General features: G+C 44.0%; 1 protein-coding gene across 1 annotated transcript in view; it reads left to right on the top strand.

Moving 5' to 3' along the window:
• The first annotated feature begins 1293 nt into the window (after window positions 1-1293).
• BMP6 (bone morphogenetic protein 6) overlaps window positions 1294-22647 on the top strand; it is a 90785-nt gene continuing 69431 nt past the window's right edge. Inside the window, exon 1 of the mRNA XM_084508774.1 lies at window positions 1294-1862. Coding sequence (XP_084364900.1) covers window positions 1421-1862 — 442 coding nt within the window. The 5' untranslated portion in view covers window positions 1294-1420. The remainder of the gene's footprint in view (window positions 1863-22647) is intronic.

The following is a 22647-nucleotide window of genomic DNA, read 5'->3' as shown; positions in this document are numbered from 1 at the left end:
TTTTTTTTTTTTTTCCTTCCAAAACAAGGTTTAAATAACCAATGTTATGGTTCCTTGACTGGTGGAGTTAAAGCACTCATCTGTAACCTAACTTGCACATAAGCAAACGTTCGGTGTAACCTCTGCTTCTGCAAATAACATATTCTGTCTTGAATATTCTCAGCTGTGTCTTTGGGAAACTGAATACGAGCTTATTGCCAGATTCTGATTCTAATAAAGTTAATGGAAATTTTGCCAGTGACTTCAAATGGTCCAGATATTATTCTCAGGGCCAACTCCTATGAAATTATCCCAGTTCAAACCCAGAGCATTTCCACTGATTTCAGTGGGGCTAGCCTGGATTTACTCATCCAGCCCAAGCAGAGTTGAAGCTGATCCTTGAAGTCAGAGGCCAGCACAGGGAAGAGCCAATTCTCAATCAAGCCGACGGCCACTAAAGGGTGTTCGTTTTTATTCCAGTTTTGCGAAGGAGCTGGAAGCAGAGCTTCCAATCCCAGATATTTTCTGTCAGAACCGGCTTGTTCCTTTACAGCAGGAGAACATTTGTCCCAAAACACACGTGTGGATCAGTACTGCATTGATCAGTGACCCGAAGGGGGTCATCTGTGCTTAGTGCGTGTCCTGTGCTAAGTTCTGCCGGGTGTCCTCGGAAAAAGGACCTGACGCACCCGCTCACCGCAGGATGTTTTCAGACGAGCAGCAGCCCACCCACCTCCGTAACAAACAACCCGCGTTCCCTAAATCTTGCGGACAGGAGGAACGAGCCGCTTTTCCCCGTCACCCCATTTACTTTTATTCCTCCGAGCGAAAAATCCCCGTTGGTTTCGGGGGGGGGGGGCAGCGCTGCTCAGAGGCTCCGAGGGCGCAACCTGCGGCCGGCGCCCACCTCCCCGGCCCCTTCCCCGTTCCCCCCGCCCTGCTCCGCCCCGGGGCCGCGCTACCTGCGCCCTCTGCGGCTCCCCGCCCCGGAGGAGCGGCCGCCCGCCCCGGCGAGAGGCGGGGGCGCTGCTGATCTGCCTCGGCCGCCTGCAGCCCCGGTCCCCGCGGGCTGGCTTGAGCAGGGCTGCAGCCTGCGGGAGGGGAGCCCCTCGGCTGCAGCGCGGAGAGGGGGCAAAGTCCGCTCTTCGTCCTCAGCATCACCCTCAGCATCCTCGCCTTGCTTCCCCGACGGGCATGGCGAGCTGAGCCGTGCGCCCAGCAGCCGGGCCGGGGGGCAGCCCCCCGGCTCACCTGAGCGGCGATGAGCGGCGGAGGGGGGGCCGAGCGCTGAGCCCCCCTGGCCCGGCTGCCCCCCGCCGGCCCGCGGCGTTAGGGTGTCGCGGGGGGCCGGGGGGGGTAGGGAGAGGCTGGAGGGCTGCGGGGAGCCCCAGGAGAGAGGGGGGAAGCGGGGAGCTCGCCTGCCTCCGCCCGGCCCGGCGCCATGCCGCGGCGGCTGGCTTGGCTCTGCTGCTGCTGCTGGGCAATGCTGCTGCTGCTGCCGGGCTCCTGCCGCTCCGCGGAGCCCGCGGAGGGAGGCAGCCTCGGGGAGCCGCCGCAGCCTCCTCCCGCAGCCTCCTCGGGCTTCCTCTACCGGCGGCTGAAGTCGCACGAGAAGCGGGAGATGCAGCGGGAGATCCTCTCCGTCCTGGGACTGCCGCACCGCCCGCGCCCGCCGCCCCGGCAGCCTCCGGCCCCGGCCCCGGGGAGGCTGCCGGCGGCTCCGCGCTTCATGCTGCGCCTCTACCACGCCCTGGCAGAGGCTGCGGAGGGCACCGCGGCTGCGGAGCGGCGTGGTCGCCAGCCGGTGCCCGTGCCCGTGCCCAGCGCGCAGGACAGCGCCTTCCTCAACGACGCCGACATGGTCATGAGCTTCGTCAACCTGGGTGAGTGGAGGCTGCGCGGGTGCGGAGCAGGGGGGTTTGCGCGGCCGCGCAAGTCCTCGCCGGGGATGCGCGGCGAGGGGCCGGAGGGTGGGAACGGAGTGGGGCGCGCTGGGGTTGCGCGGGGCTTGCCGCGGGGGAGGGCGAAGCATTCTTCCGCGCCCTCCGAAGTTGAGCAGCTAAAGGTGCCCAAACAGAGAAATAATAATAATAAATCATTAAAAGTTGCATTTTTGCTGTGATGGTAACACTCAGAGCCCTTTGGGGCTAAAAGCACTCCTCCCGGGTTTCCGTGCACAGCCGCGGGAGTGCAGGTTGCACCGATGTTCCCGGAGCTGGGGCAGAGTGCCTCCCCTGCTAGCCCCTGCTGTCCCTTTCGTCTCTTTTGAGCCGTCCGAGATAGTGCGGGGATGAATACGTGACTCCGTGTCAGCTGTTCTGGTGCTCAAGCCCGGGAATGTGATAGAAATGTTGAAATAATTTCTGCTAGACGTCAACCTGCTCTTCAAACAAATCATGCTGTCAGCATGTTGCTGCTGCGAAGGGCTCCGAGGTGGGAATTTCAGTGGGAAAGCCATTAAGCTTTTTACTTGAAGGAGCCCTGAATGCTAGCCTGCAATTATAAGGAAACAGTGTAATTAGATTCAGCCTAATGCGGAGAATGAAAATATTTCAGTTGGCAAATTGTAGTTCCTTTTTTAGTGAATTCCTGTGAAGCTCGAGCGTCTCAGCAGTGAGTCGGCTGAAAACTGGATCTTTTCACCAGTGGTTGCAGAGCTGCAAGTCAGGCACCTGCAAACAGCTTGTGGTGTTTGACAGATACAAACTGGTGTGCATTTCATGTGTTTCCTAATCTAGAGCAAGGGTACGTCTCAGGAGTGGGAAATCCATCCGAGTTATCAGCACTGGTAGATGTGTTCAACAGCTCTGTACCATAGTATCTGTATTTAGAAAAGATGTAGCCCTAGTCCCTGGGGGTGGGAAATTTTTGTACCCGATGGAACTCCCTGGGCAGGTCAGAGGTGCATCCCCTGCGCTGTGTTTTCTTTGCTGCTTTTGAGTGCAGCGTCCTGAAACCAGCTGGTAGCAAAGCCAGCAGAATCTGTGGCTAGCTCAGCCCCTGAGACACGTGGAAATAGCGTGTGGATTTTGCAACCAGAGAGCAGGTACCTCTGTGCTCCCTTTTGCTGCGCTGCTCCCCTCCCAGCCTCTCCAAATCTGCCTGTCCTTCGGGCAAACTGAGCTGCTGCCGGCGTCTCTCTCCTTTGTCCTGGGGACTTTAGAGACCCGTGCATGGAGCACGTGATTTTAGTAAGCACGGCATCGTCCCTGTAGCTTTCTGTGAGCAATCCCCACAGCAGTTTTCTTGAGGGGTGCTTGGCAAAGTGCCGGGCAGTTCCTGGAGGAGCTGATGTCAGGGAGAAATTTGAGCATGGGGTGTTTTTAGGTGTTAGCACCCAGCTTTATAAAGCATCTGGCAAGCAGTATTAAACAGTAGACCTGAAAGAATTTGTTTCTTTTGAAAATAAATGTATTCATACGATTCATATCAGTTCTAATAATTTCTATCTAGACACTTATGTAACAACAAGGAAAATTATTCATGTAATGTAGTAAAATCGCGCAATTGAAATGCTGGTTAGGAGTTTCAGGAAGTATGAATCAACTGCAGAAATTTCTCATCAACTTCCAAGTTCCGAGTCATAAACCGTAATGTCATTGAACATGATTGTTTGTTACCAATGTGCTTGCAGAGCAACTGACTGAAACCAAAGAACTCTTCAGTTGTTCTCTGCAGCTCCTCTGACTTGCCAGGGATTTTTTTTTTCTTCACGTGTGTATGAAATTATTGTTTCCAACAAACAATAATTCATGGCAGAAGACTAGAGGAAGCCAGAAGTTATACTGTGATATGGAAACTGAAGGTGCAATGGGTGAAAACCAGCCTGTGATCTATTGGAGTGGTTTATTAGGATGTAGTCTAGAAAACGCAGACACGGATGGTGGGGACCAGAGCAGAAAGGGAAGAGCCCTGCCCCTCAAGGACACTGACTATTCCAGGGGGGTGTATGCCAAGCAATTCTAAAAGCTTACAGCTTAAGTGTCCTTATAAGCAAATCCTGCCAGAAGGATTTTATTTATTTATTTATTTAATTTATATTTCTGCATGGGGTCAGGCCTCCTATAATGACTTGCATTTGGTTATAATCAGCTTCTGAATAGCTGTGTCCATGTTCAACCTTAAAGAGTTGTTTTTCTGTTACTGAGGTGACAAGCTACCGAAGAGATCTCAGTGGCCCTTGCCATTTTCTCAGAACTAGAGGTGTGTGGTATTATTTGAGTATACCTCACACAGATTGCCTTGAAGGTGCTTGTGGATGAAGGAAGCATGTAGATATTGGGGAACTACTGTAGATATTGGGGAACTACTACTCTACAATTTTCAAAGTGTAGAGTGTGGGATTTGTCTTGCATACCTAGTGATGTCTGCACTGTTGTATGGACTTGTGAGATGTGGTCAATAATTCCTTGAGGGGCTAACTTCAGGGAAACTTGGAGAATTCAACATTCCTAGGATATATATAGCACTTTACTTTGTTAGGCACCTGGGAAGCAGTACCAGAGAGTATCATAAGTGTCTGTTTCTGTTGCAAGTGAAAACACACAGAAGATTCAAACCAGTTCATATAATTTAGAGAATAAATTTAATTTGTCAATATAGATATCAAAACAGATTTTGATAGAAATTACTGGCTACCCCAGGTAAACCTGCTTCCTGTTATGGGAAGATGATCCCCAAAGTATCTGATTTCAGGCATTTTAACTGGGACGAGGCACTCAAATAGTGCCTATTTCTTTCCATTTCTCTCATAGGAAGCCTGAATATCGAGTTCATATAGAAACATCTGTGTTTTGGATCTCTCTATTTGAGGTTTATCAGATCAACCCGGGCACCAAAATTCTGTGCCAAGGGAATGGTTGTACAGCAGGGGCTGAGGTGCTGGAGGGTGTGTTATGGATCAACGAATGAAACCTCATGAAACCGTTCCTCTTCAGGAACATCCCTGATCTAAATGTGGCACAGGCACATCTTGACACAGTGCTTTTTTTGGGGAAGAAAAATGTGTTAATATTTCCTATTTGACTAGTATACCTTCCTCATGGCACCTAGTAGGGTTAACTCTTCTTTATCCTCTTGGTATGACCTGGGGTTGGTATGGATATTGCTTTTTGAGAGAGTTATGCTGGACTGAGGGCTAGACTCAGGCAAGTGTCCTGTTTTTCTTCCAAGGCTGCTCTAGTGAGAGATGTATCAAGTCCCTCACAACAAATGCCTGCTCTCTAAGTCCAGGGAGATGAGGAAAGAGGAGCCACTATTCAAACCAAACTGCAGGCATGGGCCGGGGGCTGTGACTGATCTGATGTCCCCTTGGTTTCCTCTGAATCATCATTGCTGAAGTGAAAGGGAGATGTTCTCTGGTCCCTGTTTCACTAGCTGATGCCTTTAGAGAGTGGTATGTGCAATTCATAACAGCAGAAACAAGACTCTGGAAGGCTTTTCTAATTTGACTGTTAACAGAATTACTCCCTGTGTAATGGGAGGAACAATCTTGATCAAAACTGAGAAGCTTATCTGGTCTCTTATCCTTGTGATTCCCTATCCAGGCAACCACACTGAGAAGAATATGTGTGCTTCCCCTAAGAAGGGGGAAAAAAAAACACACAATAACCCAAATCTAGGGCTGTTGACAGCCAGATAGCAATGCAAGCAAAGTCCAAACTAATCCAAATTCGAGGGACAACTACCATAGAAAACACACTTTTGAGTTGTGATGGCTGATTATCCGCAGTATTGCACATTTCTGTTGCCGCCTAACAGCATGAATTCACTGTATCACTTTATTTCTGGGAGAAAATGCTCACACCTATATGTCAAAAGACCCACAGGTCTCTTGGAAAGATTTAGGACAAACCCAAGGAAAACCCAGATCATCCCTGAAGCTTTTCTGCATTATTTGAGTTGTGGCCGTGTTAAAAAGCTTCTTAAATCTTCGAATCCCCAAAACCCAGGCAATTACTGTCTTCCCTGCCAATGTAAAGTTTGCTGTACAAATTCACTCTCTCGGCTTACCTACAAAGCAGCAGCTTATGGATGTGGTGTCTTCTAAATCATCTCTTCATCTCTTTTGGCAGCCTGCACTATCCAGATTTCTTTCTAGGAACAATCTTGCATAAATCCATGGCAAGCACTTATGCACAAGCACCATGACTTTTCATGGGAAGGAAGCAGGACTCCATGTTCATTTCTAAAGCAGTTGAATTTTTTTCTTCTGCAGCATCTGATCAGCCTACCTGTCTTATTACATGCTATCGTGCTTGGTGTCGGGGGATATGGAATTCAGCAACCAAGATGTATCAGGGACGTGGCGTGATTATAGTGATGGGACCTTACCATTCATACTGTCATCCCATCTGTTTATACTCTTGGCCGCATGTTGTAAAGGTCAAGACATCTACTCACAGGGAATAACTGGAGTGTGTGATGCTGTGTATCTGACTGTGCTGCCAGCTGGCTGTGTAAAGCCTCGCTCTCTCGGCATGCGAGCATCCTCCTCCACGTGTGTCCAGAGCAGGCCAGTATTAGAAATCATGAAGTTGATGATGGGAATAAGCTTACTGATATCTGCCAAGACTAGTGTGCTGGGTTTTGATGCCAAGACAGATCCCAAGTGTCAGAGAGCAGCCTTATATTAGCTGTTCAACTGATGCAGCTCAAGGTCCTCATGTATGTCGTCTTCCTGAAGTCTCTGCTTGCTAGCTGCCTGCTGGCACGTAGCTGACTGATGACAGGATTAAAGAAAAGGCAAACAGTCCGCTGTCATCCTTTGATTGCTCTTTCCCTTTTTAGAAGGACTTTTTAGGAGTCCTTAGCTCCTTCAGGCTATAAATTTGGGTGACTACAGGAATCCTTCTGGCTTTGGACAGATGTGTGGCTCCAGGAGAAACTGCTGATCAAAATCTGCAGTGTCGAATTTGGTGGAGGGCCACATTTGTATCCAAGCAGTATATCCAGGTGTCAGTGTCATCCGGACTGAGCTATTTGAACCAGATCACGTGGGATTAGCCAGGACTATTCTCTATCTTCTGAAAGCTTTTTAGAGCTTAAAAATTTACACTGTCCTAAATGTGGGTGAGGGAAAAAAGATAAAAAAGCAATTGTAATTAGAAAAAGTAAGTATGTGCCAAAGTGGTCTTGATCAATTCAAGACAAATTTTGTACATGTATGTAAATAAGAAGTTGCACTTTGGAATACAAACCTAGGTGTGTGTGTTTGTTTATTTTGAAAATATGAAAGCAGCATTTCCTAATTCTTCTTGCCACTCAAATAAAGCTGAAACCAAACTGCTTCTTTAAGAAAGGTGCTCTTTTCAGAGCTTCCCTTCAGCTGAATGTTTCATCAGCAAATTACCTGGGCAGCCATCGTGGATGTCCTGTGATCAGCCCCTGCAGGGAGTTCTTGCTGCAGGCTTGTGCCTTTGCCAATGAGCTGCATGTCCTTGCTCAACCTGGCCTAGCACATCGTGGTGGTGACGCTCTCTCTCATAGTTTTAAATATAAACTTTTAAGTGGTGTTTGTGATTTAGGAGGAAGGAAGGTGGTATTTAGACTTTCCATGCTGTGGAGGCATGATTCTTTTTAAGTCATCTTGCATCATTGCTAACCCGTGCAGCGTTAGAGGAAAGTACGAGTTACTTGAGACATAAACAGTACCATTGTGTGTTTCTGCTGTTTCCCAGCAGTGGCACAGCAGTGCTCTTAAGTACGCTCCACCTACCAACAGATTAGCATTTCCGTTTGGCCATTTCTGTAGTGATGTGAAACAGAGAACAGACAGTATAGGGATCTTCAAAAGCCACCTGGGCAGCCTGCTCTGGGTGGCCCTGCTTGAGCAGGGGGTTGGACCAGGTGGCCACCAGGGGTCCCTTCCCACCTGAATGCTTCTGGGATTCTGTGGTATTGCATGGATGGGAAAATCACTCGTGGTTAAGAGAGTCCCATTTGCTTTAGCAGGCATCACACCAGTGTGTGGGAGACCAAGGTCCAGAAAGTCTCTTCTGTGTGAACGGTTTGGAGGGTGATGCTGGGTCATCCCAAAGTTTTCTGTTTGATGTGTGGAGAGGGCGATCCAGGCTGGGACTCACCAGCTTTGATACATGTGAAAACTGGCCAGTGACTTGTTTCTTTTGACCTTTCATGGCTGGACAAGGAGGAGGAGCCTCCTGCCTCCTCCCAGGGAGCTCTGCGGCCCTGTGCCTTGCACCTGGGGCTGGTTCCCAGGATGGTGGCTTTTTTGGGAGGGCATAGGGATGCAGCTGCTGCAGAGGCCTTGCAGGGAAAAATAAACCAAAAATGCTTAATTAAGGGAGCTGAGCCTTGCTGGGATTGCAAGGGTGTTTGGTGGGTCATGCTGTGGTTTGATTTATAAAACCCACTTTGGACTGGGGCCAGTATTTCCTGAACTTTCAATTAGTTAGATTCCAAGGCCAGGAGACAGAAACATAGGATTGGGTGGGTTTTAGGGTGTGGATTTTATTTATATATATATAAATACACACATATATAAATATATATATATATTATACATATACATAAATATATATATATATTATACATATACATAAATATATATATATTATACATATACATATAAAGTATACGTATATATTATACATATATCTAAATACATATATTTTTATATATAAATACATATATATAAATATATATATATATTTGTGATGGCATAAGATGATTTTTGTTTTGTTTTTAAGGGCATAAAGATTTTGACGGAACTGCCTGCAGCTCTCTCTTTCACATTGCAATGTTCATCATAGCACAATGACAGAATTGAATCAGTCATAGCAACAGTGGGATTTTTTGGCAAAAAAAGTATAATGTAGACAGAGCTGAAGTGTTCTGCTAACTAAAACAGTAGCTGTATTTTAAGAGAGCTAGACATGACTGTTTTGATCCAATGTGGTGTTAATCACAAGAATACATAAATGCTTTCCTGTGAACTTTCCCCTTAAAAATATCCAATGATATCACCTGATGTTTTGCACGAATGCTCAGTATAACCAGAATTTAGAACAGCTGGCTCCATGTAAACTTGGAATATTCATAGGTCAAATATTAGTGTATAAATAAAAACATTTTGAAAATGAAAACAGAAGCGCAGTATTTGAAATACACTCAGTGTGCAGATGTACTTCAGGGCTTGAATAGCTTTACAAATTAATCAAGGCATGGTTAACACTTGTTCTGAAGAAGTTAAATTTCCTGATAGTAAATGAGAATGTGTTTTTCAAATGGTATTCCAAAGATGTGTCGCACCATATAATTTAATAGTTATTAGCAGTAAGGAAGACATATGAATCAACTGCTTGAAACTCCCATGTAAATAAGATGCATTTGATCAAACTGAAAACTTACTGGGGTGAATGGAGAGCCACATTTTTTATTTTTTATTTTTTTTTTTTATCAGGTGCAGGCTGTAAAATATGCTGTGTTTAAAACACAAAACTGTGCTATTTCATGTAAGTGCAGAGGCAACATTCTTATCTTGTCATTTACTGCATTACGTGTGCGTGGTGCGTATGGTCAAGGTATTAGACACTGTGTTTGTGTAAGGGCTAAGGGGTGACATAATGTCTATTGAAGTGTAGTCGTTTAGCTTCACACCAGGCAACAAGGATCATGTAAAAAATGAGAACAGATTAAAGCTTGTGGGCAGGCTGTGATATTCACGCCCATAAGCAAAGAGGTGTTGGCGAAAGGGGTCTGTAGTTTTTGTCTGAAACGGAGGAGCCGTATTGCATCATTGTGTCTCCTGACCGCTGTTCCCTGGAGTTTCCAGAACGCTTAAGAGATGAATCAGGGAGAGCAAAACTGTACACAGTCAATCCCAGTCCTCTTACAGGGAATAAAATTGTCCAAATTAGTTGGAAAAAATGTTGAACCATAACAAGCATCTACAAGACGCAAAATACTTGTCTGCCTTCGTCTTCGTAAACTGTGTAATAAAAGCTGTTTAGACATGAACGTGTAGTCTAACTTCCGTATTTTTCAGACCTCATTAAAAGTATGTAGAATAAGGATCTTTACTGGGGGATAAAGAAGTGGATGGGGCTTTATTTCTGCTTAAGTACAGGTGTGATAGACTCTCAGAATAATTTGCGGTGGAAGGGACCTTAAATATCATTTAGTCCACCCCCCTGCCATGGGCAGGGACGTCTTCCACCAGATCAGGTTGCCCAAGGTCCCATCCAACCCTGGTTTGAACATACTTCCAGGGGTGGGGCATCCACAACTTCTCTGGACAGCCTGTTCCAGTAACTCACTCCCTTCATCCTGAAACATTTTCCCCTTATATCCAAAGCAGATTAAGCCCATCTCCTCAATACATTTGCATGCAAGACCTAGAGCTTTCCCCTGACCTTCCTCACCTTGCCAGGGTCAGGCTTGGCTCCCCTAGGGTCCCAGCAGTAGAACACCCTCTGGGTGCCACAGGCTGGAGGGGATGCAAGGCTCTGTCCTGCACAGGGGTAGCATACAGACATCCTCGTTTACCCAAGAACTGGGGATCAAAGCTTACATCTCAGGCATGTTCCTATGGGTTAGTGAGGAATGTTGAGCAGTGATTCACCAAGCCAGGCTTTTAAAATCTCAGTAACAGCCATGAAGAACCAGAAGATCCAAAATCCCAGTTACATACATGAGTGAAAGAAGATGTGTGCTTATTTTTAAGCATCAAATTCATAATGAATGAACAGGATCGATTCAGCAATAGTTCCTGTCATTAAATATGTTTTTCTCATTGCAGTGCATGACTCAGCTGTGCACGATCTTTAGTGCAATATGGTGGGAGCATGGTTCTAAAAGTTAAGCTAGTTACGTAATTTGTATCTGGATATCTGTACAAAGATTTGATCTGAAAGTACAGAATCCAGGTATGTGATTGAAATGATGAAGTCTAGAAAATAAACCCTTCATTTTAGAAAAGCAGCAGTCTCTGTTGCCCACAAACCAGCATCCTGAGACCGCATTTCAGGCATGCAGACCCTTTTACTTAATTATTGTAACATCAAACGTCTTCAACATGAAAGGGACAAAGCAGTGGCTATGCAAGATAATGACTTGTTTATAAAAATAATTTAAACAGCATATGAAAAGAATAAACATGCATGTCCTGCCAAAATTCACTGTATGTTCTGCAAGCTTTAGTGATTGTGAATCTCTTGGCTTGCTCTTTCAATCTCTTTTTTGTTAAAGTGTCGTTCCACTGTTAAAGTGTCGTTCCCTCCAACCTCGTCCCCGTCCCCCCCCCCAAAAAAAAAAAAAAAAAAAGAAGGGAGAGAGGGAGAGGGAGGGAATGAGGAAAGGAGGGATACCAAAAAAAAAAAAAAGTTCTCATACTTAAGGAAGTTCCTGCTTAGTATGCTATGGAAGGTAGCTGGAGAGAAAATGTTTGCTGAATGCAGGGCAAGAGATATTTTCACTTCAAGATGTCTGTATTTTGTCTCTAGCATGTGATGGTTTTTACACTTTAATGACTGTAGCAGCCATCCTCTCCAAAAATGTTCCATTCTGCAGGATGTGGAGGCCTCCTTGCCTGTTATACAATGCAAGGATACAACCATCTTTTATCCAGGGCCTGAAAATACTTCACAAGCATCGAAGTCTTACAGTGTGCTCTGACTAATGTCAATGGCCATTATACTCATTTTGCAAATGGTTGAATGGAGGCTCAGAGGGCACGACCAGACCAGGGGGCTGTGATGAGGTCCATGAGGTTCGTGCTCGTGGTCCTCTGATCTAACCATGAAACCACATCTCTGGCCTGGCAGGCCCCCAGGTGGCTCGCACAGTACACTCTTATTTGGCAAAACCCATCCTCCCCCAGGTTGCAGCATCAGTTATCTGGAGACCACGGCTTCTCACTTTACATGTGCTGTGGTCCTCCCTGATGGTGAACCTTCCTCACCAGTGTTGCACAATGTTCTGTGGGCACCCTCCCTCAGGGACACAGCTCTTCAGCCGTGCTTGTAAGCAGCTTGGCTTTTGTATCACCTCCTGCTTTTATGGGTGCTCTCTGAACACAAATATTCACCAGTTGTCCATTTGTACCTGACATGTACTATTTGCCCTATCCTGTGTAGTACATGGCATGGGGCAGAGGTGGGCTTGCGTGGGCATGAGCACAGCTGGGCCACCCTGAGTCTGTCCAGGAGGGGAGGGATTTGGGGGCATCTCCTGCCCTGAGCTCTCCCCACTTTTGACAGTTTTCTCACAGGTTACTAATATTGTCTGGGGAGCTAAGATTATGTTTGAATGCAGTTCTATTTTTAATGTCTATCGAATTAACAACAGTTGAACCTTTTCTGAAAATAGCTCTGTTTTTATGTGTGTGTTGAAGCTCTGGTACATAGGCATAGGCTAGTGTCCAAAAGGATTTCAACAGGAAAGATGAAAGAGGTCACAGGCTGGCATGATTTTCACTTGAAAATGTTGGAGAACCTAGAAAAGGTTTGGTTGACTTTTGTTAACATGAAGGCAGTGAAAGGGTTTTTTTTAGGTAAAGCAATATCCATGCTGCAGGGAGGCTAAAAGTAGGTGTTCTGAGTTAACTGATAGTTTTGTTAAAAATCTCTGAAAAAAAACAACACAGTGTAATGGCTGAAGCCCTTATAATAACTCCTTTATGTTGCAGGAGCTATTGAAGTTGAGTCCGCCTGATGCTTTTGCTATCACTAGTCTCAGTAAAAATAATTTTATGGGGTCCCAAAACATTCTGTTGCTTCTGGCAGCCGTTGAGCTGGCAGCTCAGCTTCACTGGGGCTTGAAGAGATAGTTCATTAATTCATGGTACTTTCCAGAATAAACATGGCAAACCTCCTCTGAAATAACAGACATTAAATCCTCCTTGTCACTCAAGACCCCACATTTGTCTTCAGAAAGGGGCAGTGAAAGAAGCTGTCCATCTCGTAATGAATGAGAAAATAAATAGCGGATGAATTGTGCATTGTGTCATGCTTGACATGGCAAGACTTCGAGTAGAATAACAACAAACCTTTCCTCGTGTGTTTTCCCTGTTAAATGTGGACCTGAACTAAGCAATGCCCACTAGGCAGGCTATCAGACAGAATAAATATCGCGGCTGTCTGGCAGAGATGCCCGGTGGGAACTGCAGCCTGCTTTGCCCCTGCTGTGGGCTTGCTCTCTGACCCCAGGTGCTTTGACTCATTTGGGAGGGTGGATTTCAGCACCTCTCCGCTTTGGGTCTTCAGAGACTGGGCTCCCTCGTTTTTTGGCACTGCAAGGTTTCCAAAGGTTGCTGTGAGGCTGGGTTGCTCTGAGTGCACAGATGTTTTGTGAAGCTTGTTATTTTCTATGTTGGAGGTTATGAGTCAGATTACTGTTACCAAAATGTTTATGTGAAATCATTTCTGAGTCATATATTTGCATCATATACAACCTGTCTGACAATCAAAACATTCAGCACTCAGCTAATGATTATACTAAGTTTTCCAACACTCTGCTCCAACATAACATAATTACGCAGCAAAGTGCAATATATTACTTTGACAGCGTTCTTCATATGTCTTGTGATGTCAGAACATCATAATTGCTATTATTTGAAATTGTCAGATAAATATGTACTTTGTTTCATGCAACAAAGTTAAAAATAGGGAGATGCAGTCTCTCAGAAATGAAATGCCCTGCAACTGTTCCCAGAAATGTGCTTTATTGGTTCCCAAGAAAACATAAATTTCATAAAGTTTCATAGTACTTTTAACCATGTTCTCTCCAATGGGGTGCATGATTAAGGTTTGGTGATGAACTAGTGGACAGTTTTGAATATTTGCATGGGGAAATTGTTTGAATACCAGGATTTCAGCAGCTGGTCAGAAGGCTGTTTGATAGTTTCTGTATGACACAGTTTATAAAATGGGACTGGAGTGTTTGTAGCAGCGTGGAAGACATAAACAGTCAGTAAACTACAACTTGATGCATGCTGTGTTTATCTGTTGTGTAAGTTCTAGCATAAATATGGGTCACTTGCAAAAATACTCTGAATAATTAGGGCAAACATTTAAAAATATATTTACCTTCATGCATGTGAGAGCTAGGGCAGGACTGTTCATTGTTGCATCCCAGTAAGTCCAGTAACTCCTTTTTAAGTGTCTATCATAAAATGGGACAGGGAAAAACCAAACCTCTCCCCAGCTCGGTTATAAGAAAAGTGTCAAGGAGATTAAAAATACATAAGGGCACAGGACTGCTTGTTTATTTGTTTTTAAGTAACTTTCTGTTAAAAATCATGTGGATTTTGAAGTGGAAAATGGTTCTAGGACTGACTTGTCTGAAGTTTGGCTAACAGTCTTTTGGAATTGGCTTTTTGAATTGGAATCCGGCCAGTTATGAGTATGAAGGGCACTGACAGGTCTCTCTAAGTATAAAATATCATTGGATTTCATCACTTTTACTGAACTGGCATGGTGCAAAATGCAGGATGGATTATGATGACATTCTTTATGTTTGTAGTGAAAAAAGCATGAACAATACAGTAGTGGACTTCCTTGGCTACAGGTGTCTTAACCATGCTTAGCAATCAGGGAGCCTGCATTTGGAGCTTCCCCATGCAGTAACAGCAAGCACCATCTTTGCTTATCTGCTCTCCTTGGCCAGCGTCAGTGGCAAATACATAATTGGACTATGAGGACCAATATATTGTGAAGTGTAGTGGAAAATGCCAAAAAAAAATTTCAGTTGGATAAAGTCCATTTGTCCTGTGCTAATTTCTAGCCCTGTAAACAAACACAGCTGCTGAGCATAGAATCAGTGCTCAGAGTGGTTAAAAACAGTGATGCATTGCTAGTGAGATCACAGCAGAAAAAATATGTAACATATGAGGCTGCAGTAAGGATCAAGACTATCCTCAGCTCTGATTAATTGTTTCTGTTTTCCTCTATTTATGATGCTGTTGGATAACTAGAATGCAACGATGACTTTTTAGTTGCCAGGCCATTTAGTCGAGACTGTCAGAGTACTAAGTATTGATGAGCCAGTTGTGAACTTTTAGTAAAAGGGTCTGAATTGGTGACTGAAGGCTTAACAAATGTATACACATATATTTTATATTTCTCTTTTTCATTTTGATATGTCATCAGTTTGGTCATCCGGACTTTATTATTTGTTTATAAATATAATATAATTTATTTATAATATTGTTTATTATTTATTTATAAATAAATTTATTTGTCTGTTATTTTGTCATTATTAAAATGCCTTTTGGAACCCTGCAGAACGTGGGGCAAAGCCTGCTATGTCGTTGGCAAATACAGCGGCACTTACACTGTAATTTGTCTTGTGGCACAGTTACATGTTTTGACATCCTTGAGCTGACTAATTGCTCTGGGGAAAAAAAAAGTAAGAAACAGTCTTGGTTGCTGTAGTACAAAAGACAGTTTCCAACCTCTTCTGTCCATCACATCAATTATTTAGTCGCTGCTGTACAGTCATCCCAAAACCTAGCACAGTTGGGCTCCTATAATTTGCATGACATCATATTGTGCATCACCTACCCTCACCTAGGATTAAAGAGATCTCTTTTCCTCTGTCACTTTGAGAAAAGAGAAGTCTAAAGGAGATAGATAGTTCAGGTGGAAAGTAAAGGAGAATAGATAAGACAGAATATAAATTGCTAAGTATAACTTGTTGGAGGAGTTAAGGAATCATCCTCTGGTGGTACCTGTGAGGGCTTTTTGTCAGGAGGTGTGCCTGGTCCTTGACCGGCTTGGCTTCATGTGTCTTGCTGGGAGGATGTATGCTTTGCTCAGGGCACTTGCAAACAAGGCAGGTTTCTGTTATTTCCTGGCTTTCTGTTGCTTGTCCTTTCCGGGGAGGCCAGTTGCCTAGAAGACACAAGAGTGGCAGATTGTCGATTGTCTCTTTCCTCAAATCTATGCATGTTTTGCAAACATAAAATCTTGTGTGAAATAGAAGTCTTCATCTGAGCAGCTCCAGTTCGAAAGTTTCAGGGATTTTGTAGCCATCTGGGGCTTTACTTCAAATTACATGAGGTGTTTTGTTGTGTACTTCCCATGGCATGTAGTGGTGTCACCCTCTTCAGAAGCCTCTTTGGTCTCAGGAGATAATTGGGTGTTCAACTTGCTGCTCACTCAGTTGTGCTATCCTGACTTCTGTCATGTCTACAGAACATGACCAAGGCACTTCAGTGGCCCAGGTTTCTAGAAATGCTCTTTGTTGTTGCCCCTGCTAAACCATATTCTGGTGTGGAGAATTTAATTCTTGAACTGTCAGTCTGGCACTTTCCATAAACACTAAATTGACTCGGAGTGGCTAGGTCTAGTGCTATAAAACATACCGTTCAGGTCTTACTGCCAAGAAAAAAAAAAAACTGTAAATAGCAGACTTACAGCATAGGGGCTCATTTCTGCATTTATGCTTTTTACATTTCCATTTTTGCACCAGCCTGGCAAGAAGTTAACTTAAATGTCAAAACTATTTTTATGTAAATATATGCATTATTGAATCTCTTACTCATAAAGCAAATACTACTTTAAACCCACACAAAACAGCTGAAGCTATATATATTTTCTCACTACTGAATTTGGCTTTTAATAACTTGGAGTTGACTGTCCAAAATAAAGTTAGGAATCAAGAGCACTTTATTTTCCAGCTAGCAACATACGTATTCTTGGCTTTGGACTGTACCAATTTGAGATGGAAGAAAACTTGGATTTGTACGACAGGTCCTCTTAGCAATTAGGGGGAGAGAGAGAGAGAGGGAGAGAGAGAGAGAGAGATCATGATTAAATAAACATGTTATTTTTAATTTAGATAAATTTTCTAAAATTCTAAAAAGCTACAAAAATGTGAAGGAACAGTAAGAAAACTTGAAGGCTTTGATATTGACCAATGGCTTTCTAGCGTGTTTCTCCTGCTCAAAGTACTGCCTACTGCCAGATTCAGAGGCAGTAGTTTTAAAATCTAGTCTCATAGATTTCATTGATGCTATTTGAGGAGTAAGGACAGCAAAACCTGAACTTAGCAAGTACAAACAAAAACAAAGATGACTTTAGGGATTGTGCACTAAGCCCAGGTCATAATGACCTGGATGGAGATGTTCACTCTCATTCTTGGAATTCATGGCTTTTTTCCACTCCACGTATTTCCTTGTCCTACTACCCTCCTCTCTCTGGGAAGTTACCTGAGGTCAGTATCAATTCCCCACTGCAGAAATTCATGCAGATGGGAAATTGTTCCAAAAAAAACCCCACCAAACCACTTGCCAGTGCTCTATCATAGTCTCCTGGTGGGACTCCTTGCTACCTCTCACACATTCAGAGTTAAAGCAGCCATAGCAGAGCTGCATGTTCATTTTGCCTTGGTCTCTGCTGCTGTCAGGACTCCCCAGGCATCTCCCACTATGGCCTTCATGTTTGCTGGGACCTGAAGAAACAAGGTGGAGGGAGTGGGGAATCCCCTGCAGAATTGCATGTGGTCTGTCAACCCAGATTCGATTTGGAAGGTTTTAAGTTAGTTATCCAGACAGCCTAAGGAATTTCAGTCTGAACTCTTTGGAAACTACTGTCTTTGGGCTGCAGAGTACTCGTCTGTCACTATGTGTGACATGAAGTGTGCCCATTGCTATTTCTGCTCTTTCTGGTTGAATAAACCCAAGCTGTACTCAAGTAGAAAAAAATAATAATAATAAAGTGCTGTTTGAGGCAGATGGGCTGTGAAAGCAGCCTGAGTTGTCTGAGGCTGGAGTTATAAGCATAACTGGGGAAAAACCCTGCAAGGAAAGCCTTAGACTGTCTGATACTATCACAGACTGAATTGAAAGACTCCACTGATGTCAAAGCAGATGCTGTGGTTGGTCACAAGTGGATCATGTACAGACAGTCACTGGAGCTGGTTTCTGACTTCATGGCCACAGAGAATGAGGAGAGAAATCTTGGGGGCAGGAGAAATGAGCTGGACTGGAGGAAAGTGTGTGTGCATGGGTCCTTGCTCTCATCCGTGCAGTTTTGGGGCAGGAAGAACACAAATGTGGGCTTGAAGGATGATGCCTAAGAGATCTGAATTTTCTAAAAATAACATTTCCAGCTGGACGAAACCACAGCTCTTGTTGATGAAGTTTTTGATGATTTTACCTCTTATTTCATGTCTCCTAGTTTGCATGATTCAGACCTGTGTAAACACTCATAACAGCATCTCATTGCCATGAAAGTGGAGCTGCAATGGAAGAGTCAAGGTTTACAGGGGCAAGACATTTACTATCTTCATTAGATCAACTGATGGAGCTGAGAAAACAGGCAGGCTCTCCATCACAAAAGCCTTTTTGTTCATCAGATCCTCTGAGCCCTGTCCCCTTTCAGTATTCCCACATGGCATCCCCTGGCATCTCCCCAGGCAGCCGTGTGGTAAGCAGGCTCTGTCTGGAGGTGCCTGCGAGGGATGTCTGACAGAGCCGCCGAAGAGGAAATGGTGTTATTATGCTTTTCTTGTGATCTCCTTTTCTAGGAAAAATGATCATAATATTCTTTATTCTCTCTTGTTAAAAGCAGTGTGTGTTAAGAGGCTGTTGAGAGTAGGCTTGTCTGCGTTGTCTTTAAACACAAGCCTTAAGGAAAAACTGAAATAACAGATAAATAAAATGGTCGTGGTTTAGCTTACATCATAAATACTGTTTTCCTTTGTAAATACATTTTTGAAAGGTGAGGGGAAACCAATTACAATCAAGTTTAAAGTAAGCAGACTTTCCTATGTTTGACTGAGGCGTGTGATTCATCTTGACTGGTCTTTTTTTCGTTTTTAAGTCATTCTGCTTGTGCAACATTCATTCCCTAAGCTTATTTTGTTAACCTTGCCGCCTGAACAAATGAAATGCATGTGGTTGTCATAGGGTGTTCCTTTAATTAGGCACCTGTTGGTCACAGCTGGGGGCATCTATATGTTCACTTGCCTCTATGTGTAGTCAGAAGAGAATTCATCCTGAGGATTTGTTTTTTTTTTCTCAGCCTTTGAACACTTTTTAAATTCTGCTTTGCAGATTATTTAGATAGACTTAAATGTCCTCATTCCACTGCTTTTGTATTTCTGTGTGTGCTTGGAGTGCAGAGCTAGTAAGCTAGGGAATAATAATTGGTACTTTCATTAGAGGCAATGGTGCACACAAAAAGCCCAAATCTGGGGAAGAAAGGTAAAATGATGTCACCAGCAAGGATCCTCAGGGCCATCACAGGCAACTGTATTGTAGCTCCACAGAAATCCTGCACATTTCTTGAAGGTCACAAGACTTGTACCTACCACCTACCCTGGAAGACAATTAATAGCAAAGAAGTAAAAGACCCACACCTGCCGATGGGGGGACATGCCCAGGAGCAGGAGAGATCAACAAAGGTGCCTTAGGTCCTTCCAGCAGTAAAAGAGGTGCCGGGTGACGTCCCCAGGCACAAGGTGGACTGTCATCAGTCTTACCTGACAGCAAACTCTCCTTGTGTTTTGGTTTGAGGAGAATTTCCTTGCTGGTCTTAGCCCTTGCAGTCATTATTTTTGCCTGTTAGTCACTGTCAGTAACTCAGTAATTGTGTGCCAGAAGGCTCCTTTGCCATGAGATGCACTGAGGCTCTTCTCTAGTTGGGGTCAATCTTTGATGATTCACAGGTGGATAGAAAAAGCTATGGTCCGAACAAATTCAGTGAAAATGATGATTGTGTCCTACTTCATTGCATACTGACAGTGCTAAAAAATTTGACAGCTCTGGCCTTGTTTCAGTTTCAGCTTCAGTTTCTAATTTCAGGAGCTTCAGGAATAGTGGTCAATTAGGATAAAACATACCCTGCATCCTCTCAGAGTTTTTCCTGTAGATACATCTGTGTGTGTGCTCACACACTTTAGCCCTTGTGCTCAACGCAATTGGCTTCTTCTTAGGCAAATATAAAATTGCCGAGGAAAAATACTGGAGGTAGCTTGTAAGAGATGCAAAAAATGCAGGTTCTGTACATTGGCTACGGTGGAAGGATCAGCTTTTGCTGAAATTTGGCTTTTTGGCCTGACTTGTGACATCTACACTGGTATAACATATGATAATATTTGGAGAAGCACTGGCTGAATGTCACTGATCAGTAAAGATTTCGGACATGAGTGTTGGTTTAGGTGAAGTTTGAAATTATATCCTTATTGAATATTACTGAGAGTGAAGTTGACCTCAAACTCCATGTGAAATTATCCATGTGAATATCAAATGATATGCTGTCAGTAAGTACCCTGTATCAAGGTAACTGGTTTTATTGAGATATTTCTCATGAACAAGATATATTTGAATGACAGTGATGGAAAATATAGAGCTGAACTGAAACAGCATTTAGAGGCTGTCTCTTGGATTACAATCAGTGAATAGTAAGGGCTGTTAAATAGATAAAGAATTTCAGTGACTGTACTCTTAATAAAGAAGCAGCTAAATAAATATTTCAAGAAAATGATGAAGTCAAATTGCAATAAATTTTATTATTTAGTGCACTTTTAAGGCCCCAGGGCAGGAATATATCTGTATTCAGGAAAGCACTTAAGCACATGCTTTCCTGAATAGGGACAGTCTAAGGCTTGTACTTAAGTGCTTTCCTGAATGTGGGCCAAAGCCTTCTTCTAAGAGTTTGTTTTAAAGACACTCTTCCCTTAATTAAAACACTTGGTTGAGTTTAACAATTAGGTGTCAACTTGCTTACTGACATCCAGCAACTTTCTGGAACAGCAGGCGGGGGTGCTTTACAATGACTGAGGTCAGCAAGTGAAGACTGCTTCATCAGTTGACACCAGAAGAGGAAACTTAATTTTATGGGCTTCCCAACAGTTCCCTCTGGCTAGTGCTGGCAATCTAAAATAAATGGACAAGGCTCTGCCAATATGGCCCCAAACTGTTCAGAAGATCTGCAGTGGAACCAGCCTGAGCTTGGGGCTCTTGCCCATTGCAGCGCTGAACAATTTCTGCTGGTGCAGTTAACAGATGTGGTTTGGCCACTGTGAACCCCGCCAAATGTTTTGGTCTGTTTATGTAGACATCAGAGTTGTATTCAGTCATTCCTCACAAGCATCCAGTTGCTCTTTTTCTCAGTTCTGTGGCTGGGTGCCAGTTGTACTAATGGCACTATCGGTTGACCTAGAGAAAGTGGAGTCAGAGTAATGCTATTTTTTCCCTTCTGCCCCAGGATCCTGGCTGGTCTGTATCACTATGAAATGTAGGACTGGAATGTTATTCAGTCCTCCTGGCCTTCCCCACTTCTGATGCTCACTGTTTTCTAACTGGAGGAGCAAGATGCTGAAGCAGGTGGGAAGTAGAAGTAGGACCCGGTCATGTTTCTAACAGCTGCTACTGACAGTTCAGTGTCCAGACCTGGCTTTGAGTGCTTTCTTGGTATTTACACTAGTAAGGATAAAAATTAAGCTCTTCTGGAATGCGGTGCTAAGAAGCCCTTACTTCCTGAGGATGTGTCCTTCAAGTACCTCCTGCCATGTCAGGCGAACATAGAAAAGTAATGTTTTTGAGCAGCTTGGAGCCAGATGAGTAACTTTTAGGAGAGGATTTCCCTACAGAGCCCACCCAAGGCCTGGCACTTTGGGCACCCCTGTCCAAAAGCCAGCTTGGAGAAGCACTGCAAGTGGTGTTAGGGCTCTTGTCTTGTAACAGCCTCAGCTGACCTGTGGAAGATGAAATTTAATTTTTGGTTTTCCTGGAGAGACAGACTTTAAATGAGGTGTGTATGTTCAGAAACACTATTATGTTTTCTTTCTCTCCTCTTAGGTTCTCTGGGCCTACCCTTTGCCTTGTAACCAAAGCAGTTCAGTCCCATCCTGCTGCTTGGGTTTGGCTTCGTTGCTACTGTGGTTGTCATTTATGGCTTACTTTTATTTTCTTTGCTCCTTAGTTTGATATTTGTAATTGCAGGATAGCACACAGCAATCAAAGCCATTGTCTTTGTGTGAATGTCTTCCTCTAAGTCGTATCAGTGTAGTGTTTTCCTCCTGTTACAATACCTTTGCTTTGCATATCAGCATTTAAGTCCTGAAATTAACAGGTGCTAACCATGGCTAGCCTTGCATTTTCTCCCTTTCATCACCAAAGTAAATGGACTGAGGGGAGAGCAAATTCATGAGGCATTCACAACTGCTTCTGGAGAACATCCCCATGCAAAACTCTGTGTGCTGTGGTCCCCTTCTTCTCTGTTGCCAGCTCCACCTTTCCCCTCTGGTTATAAGTTTCTGACTGAGTAGGGGAAAGGGACTGTCCCTTCTGGTATTAATTTTTAGGACCTGATGGAGAGATGGGGGCCCAAGTGGAACAAAGTTTTCTGTCATGAATTTGGGAAGACCTGAGGCTGCTCTTGGCAGTGTCCAGGGTGTAGAGAAAACAACTTAATGCCTTTGCTGTACTACCACATAATAAATTGGACATGAGGTTATTGGGTTTGTCCAGTTCACTCAGCAAGGAGGCAAAGAACAGAGAAAGTAACCTTTGCAAAAAAAAAAAAATGCTTTAAGTTGTGGTAAGTAAAGACTGCAAATTGGATCCCTGATAGGTTGAATTTTCCATTTTGTGGAGAATGTGCCAAAATACTACAATAAAATACATTATGCATTTCCCCTGCCTTCCCATTGTAAAACTTGAGAGTCATGGCGTATTAACCAAAACCAGATACATCC

Source organism: Aythya ferina, assembly GCF_964211825.1.
Source record: "Aythya ferina genome assembly, chromosome: 2".
NCBI classification, from domain to species: Eukaryota; Metazoa; Chordata; class Aves; order Anseriformes; family Anatidae; genus Aythya; species Aythya ferina.
Note: the sequence above shows the minus strand (reverse complement) of the source record. Positions and strands in the feature narration are given on the sequence as shown.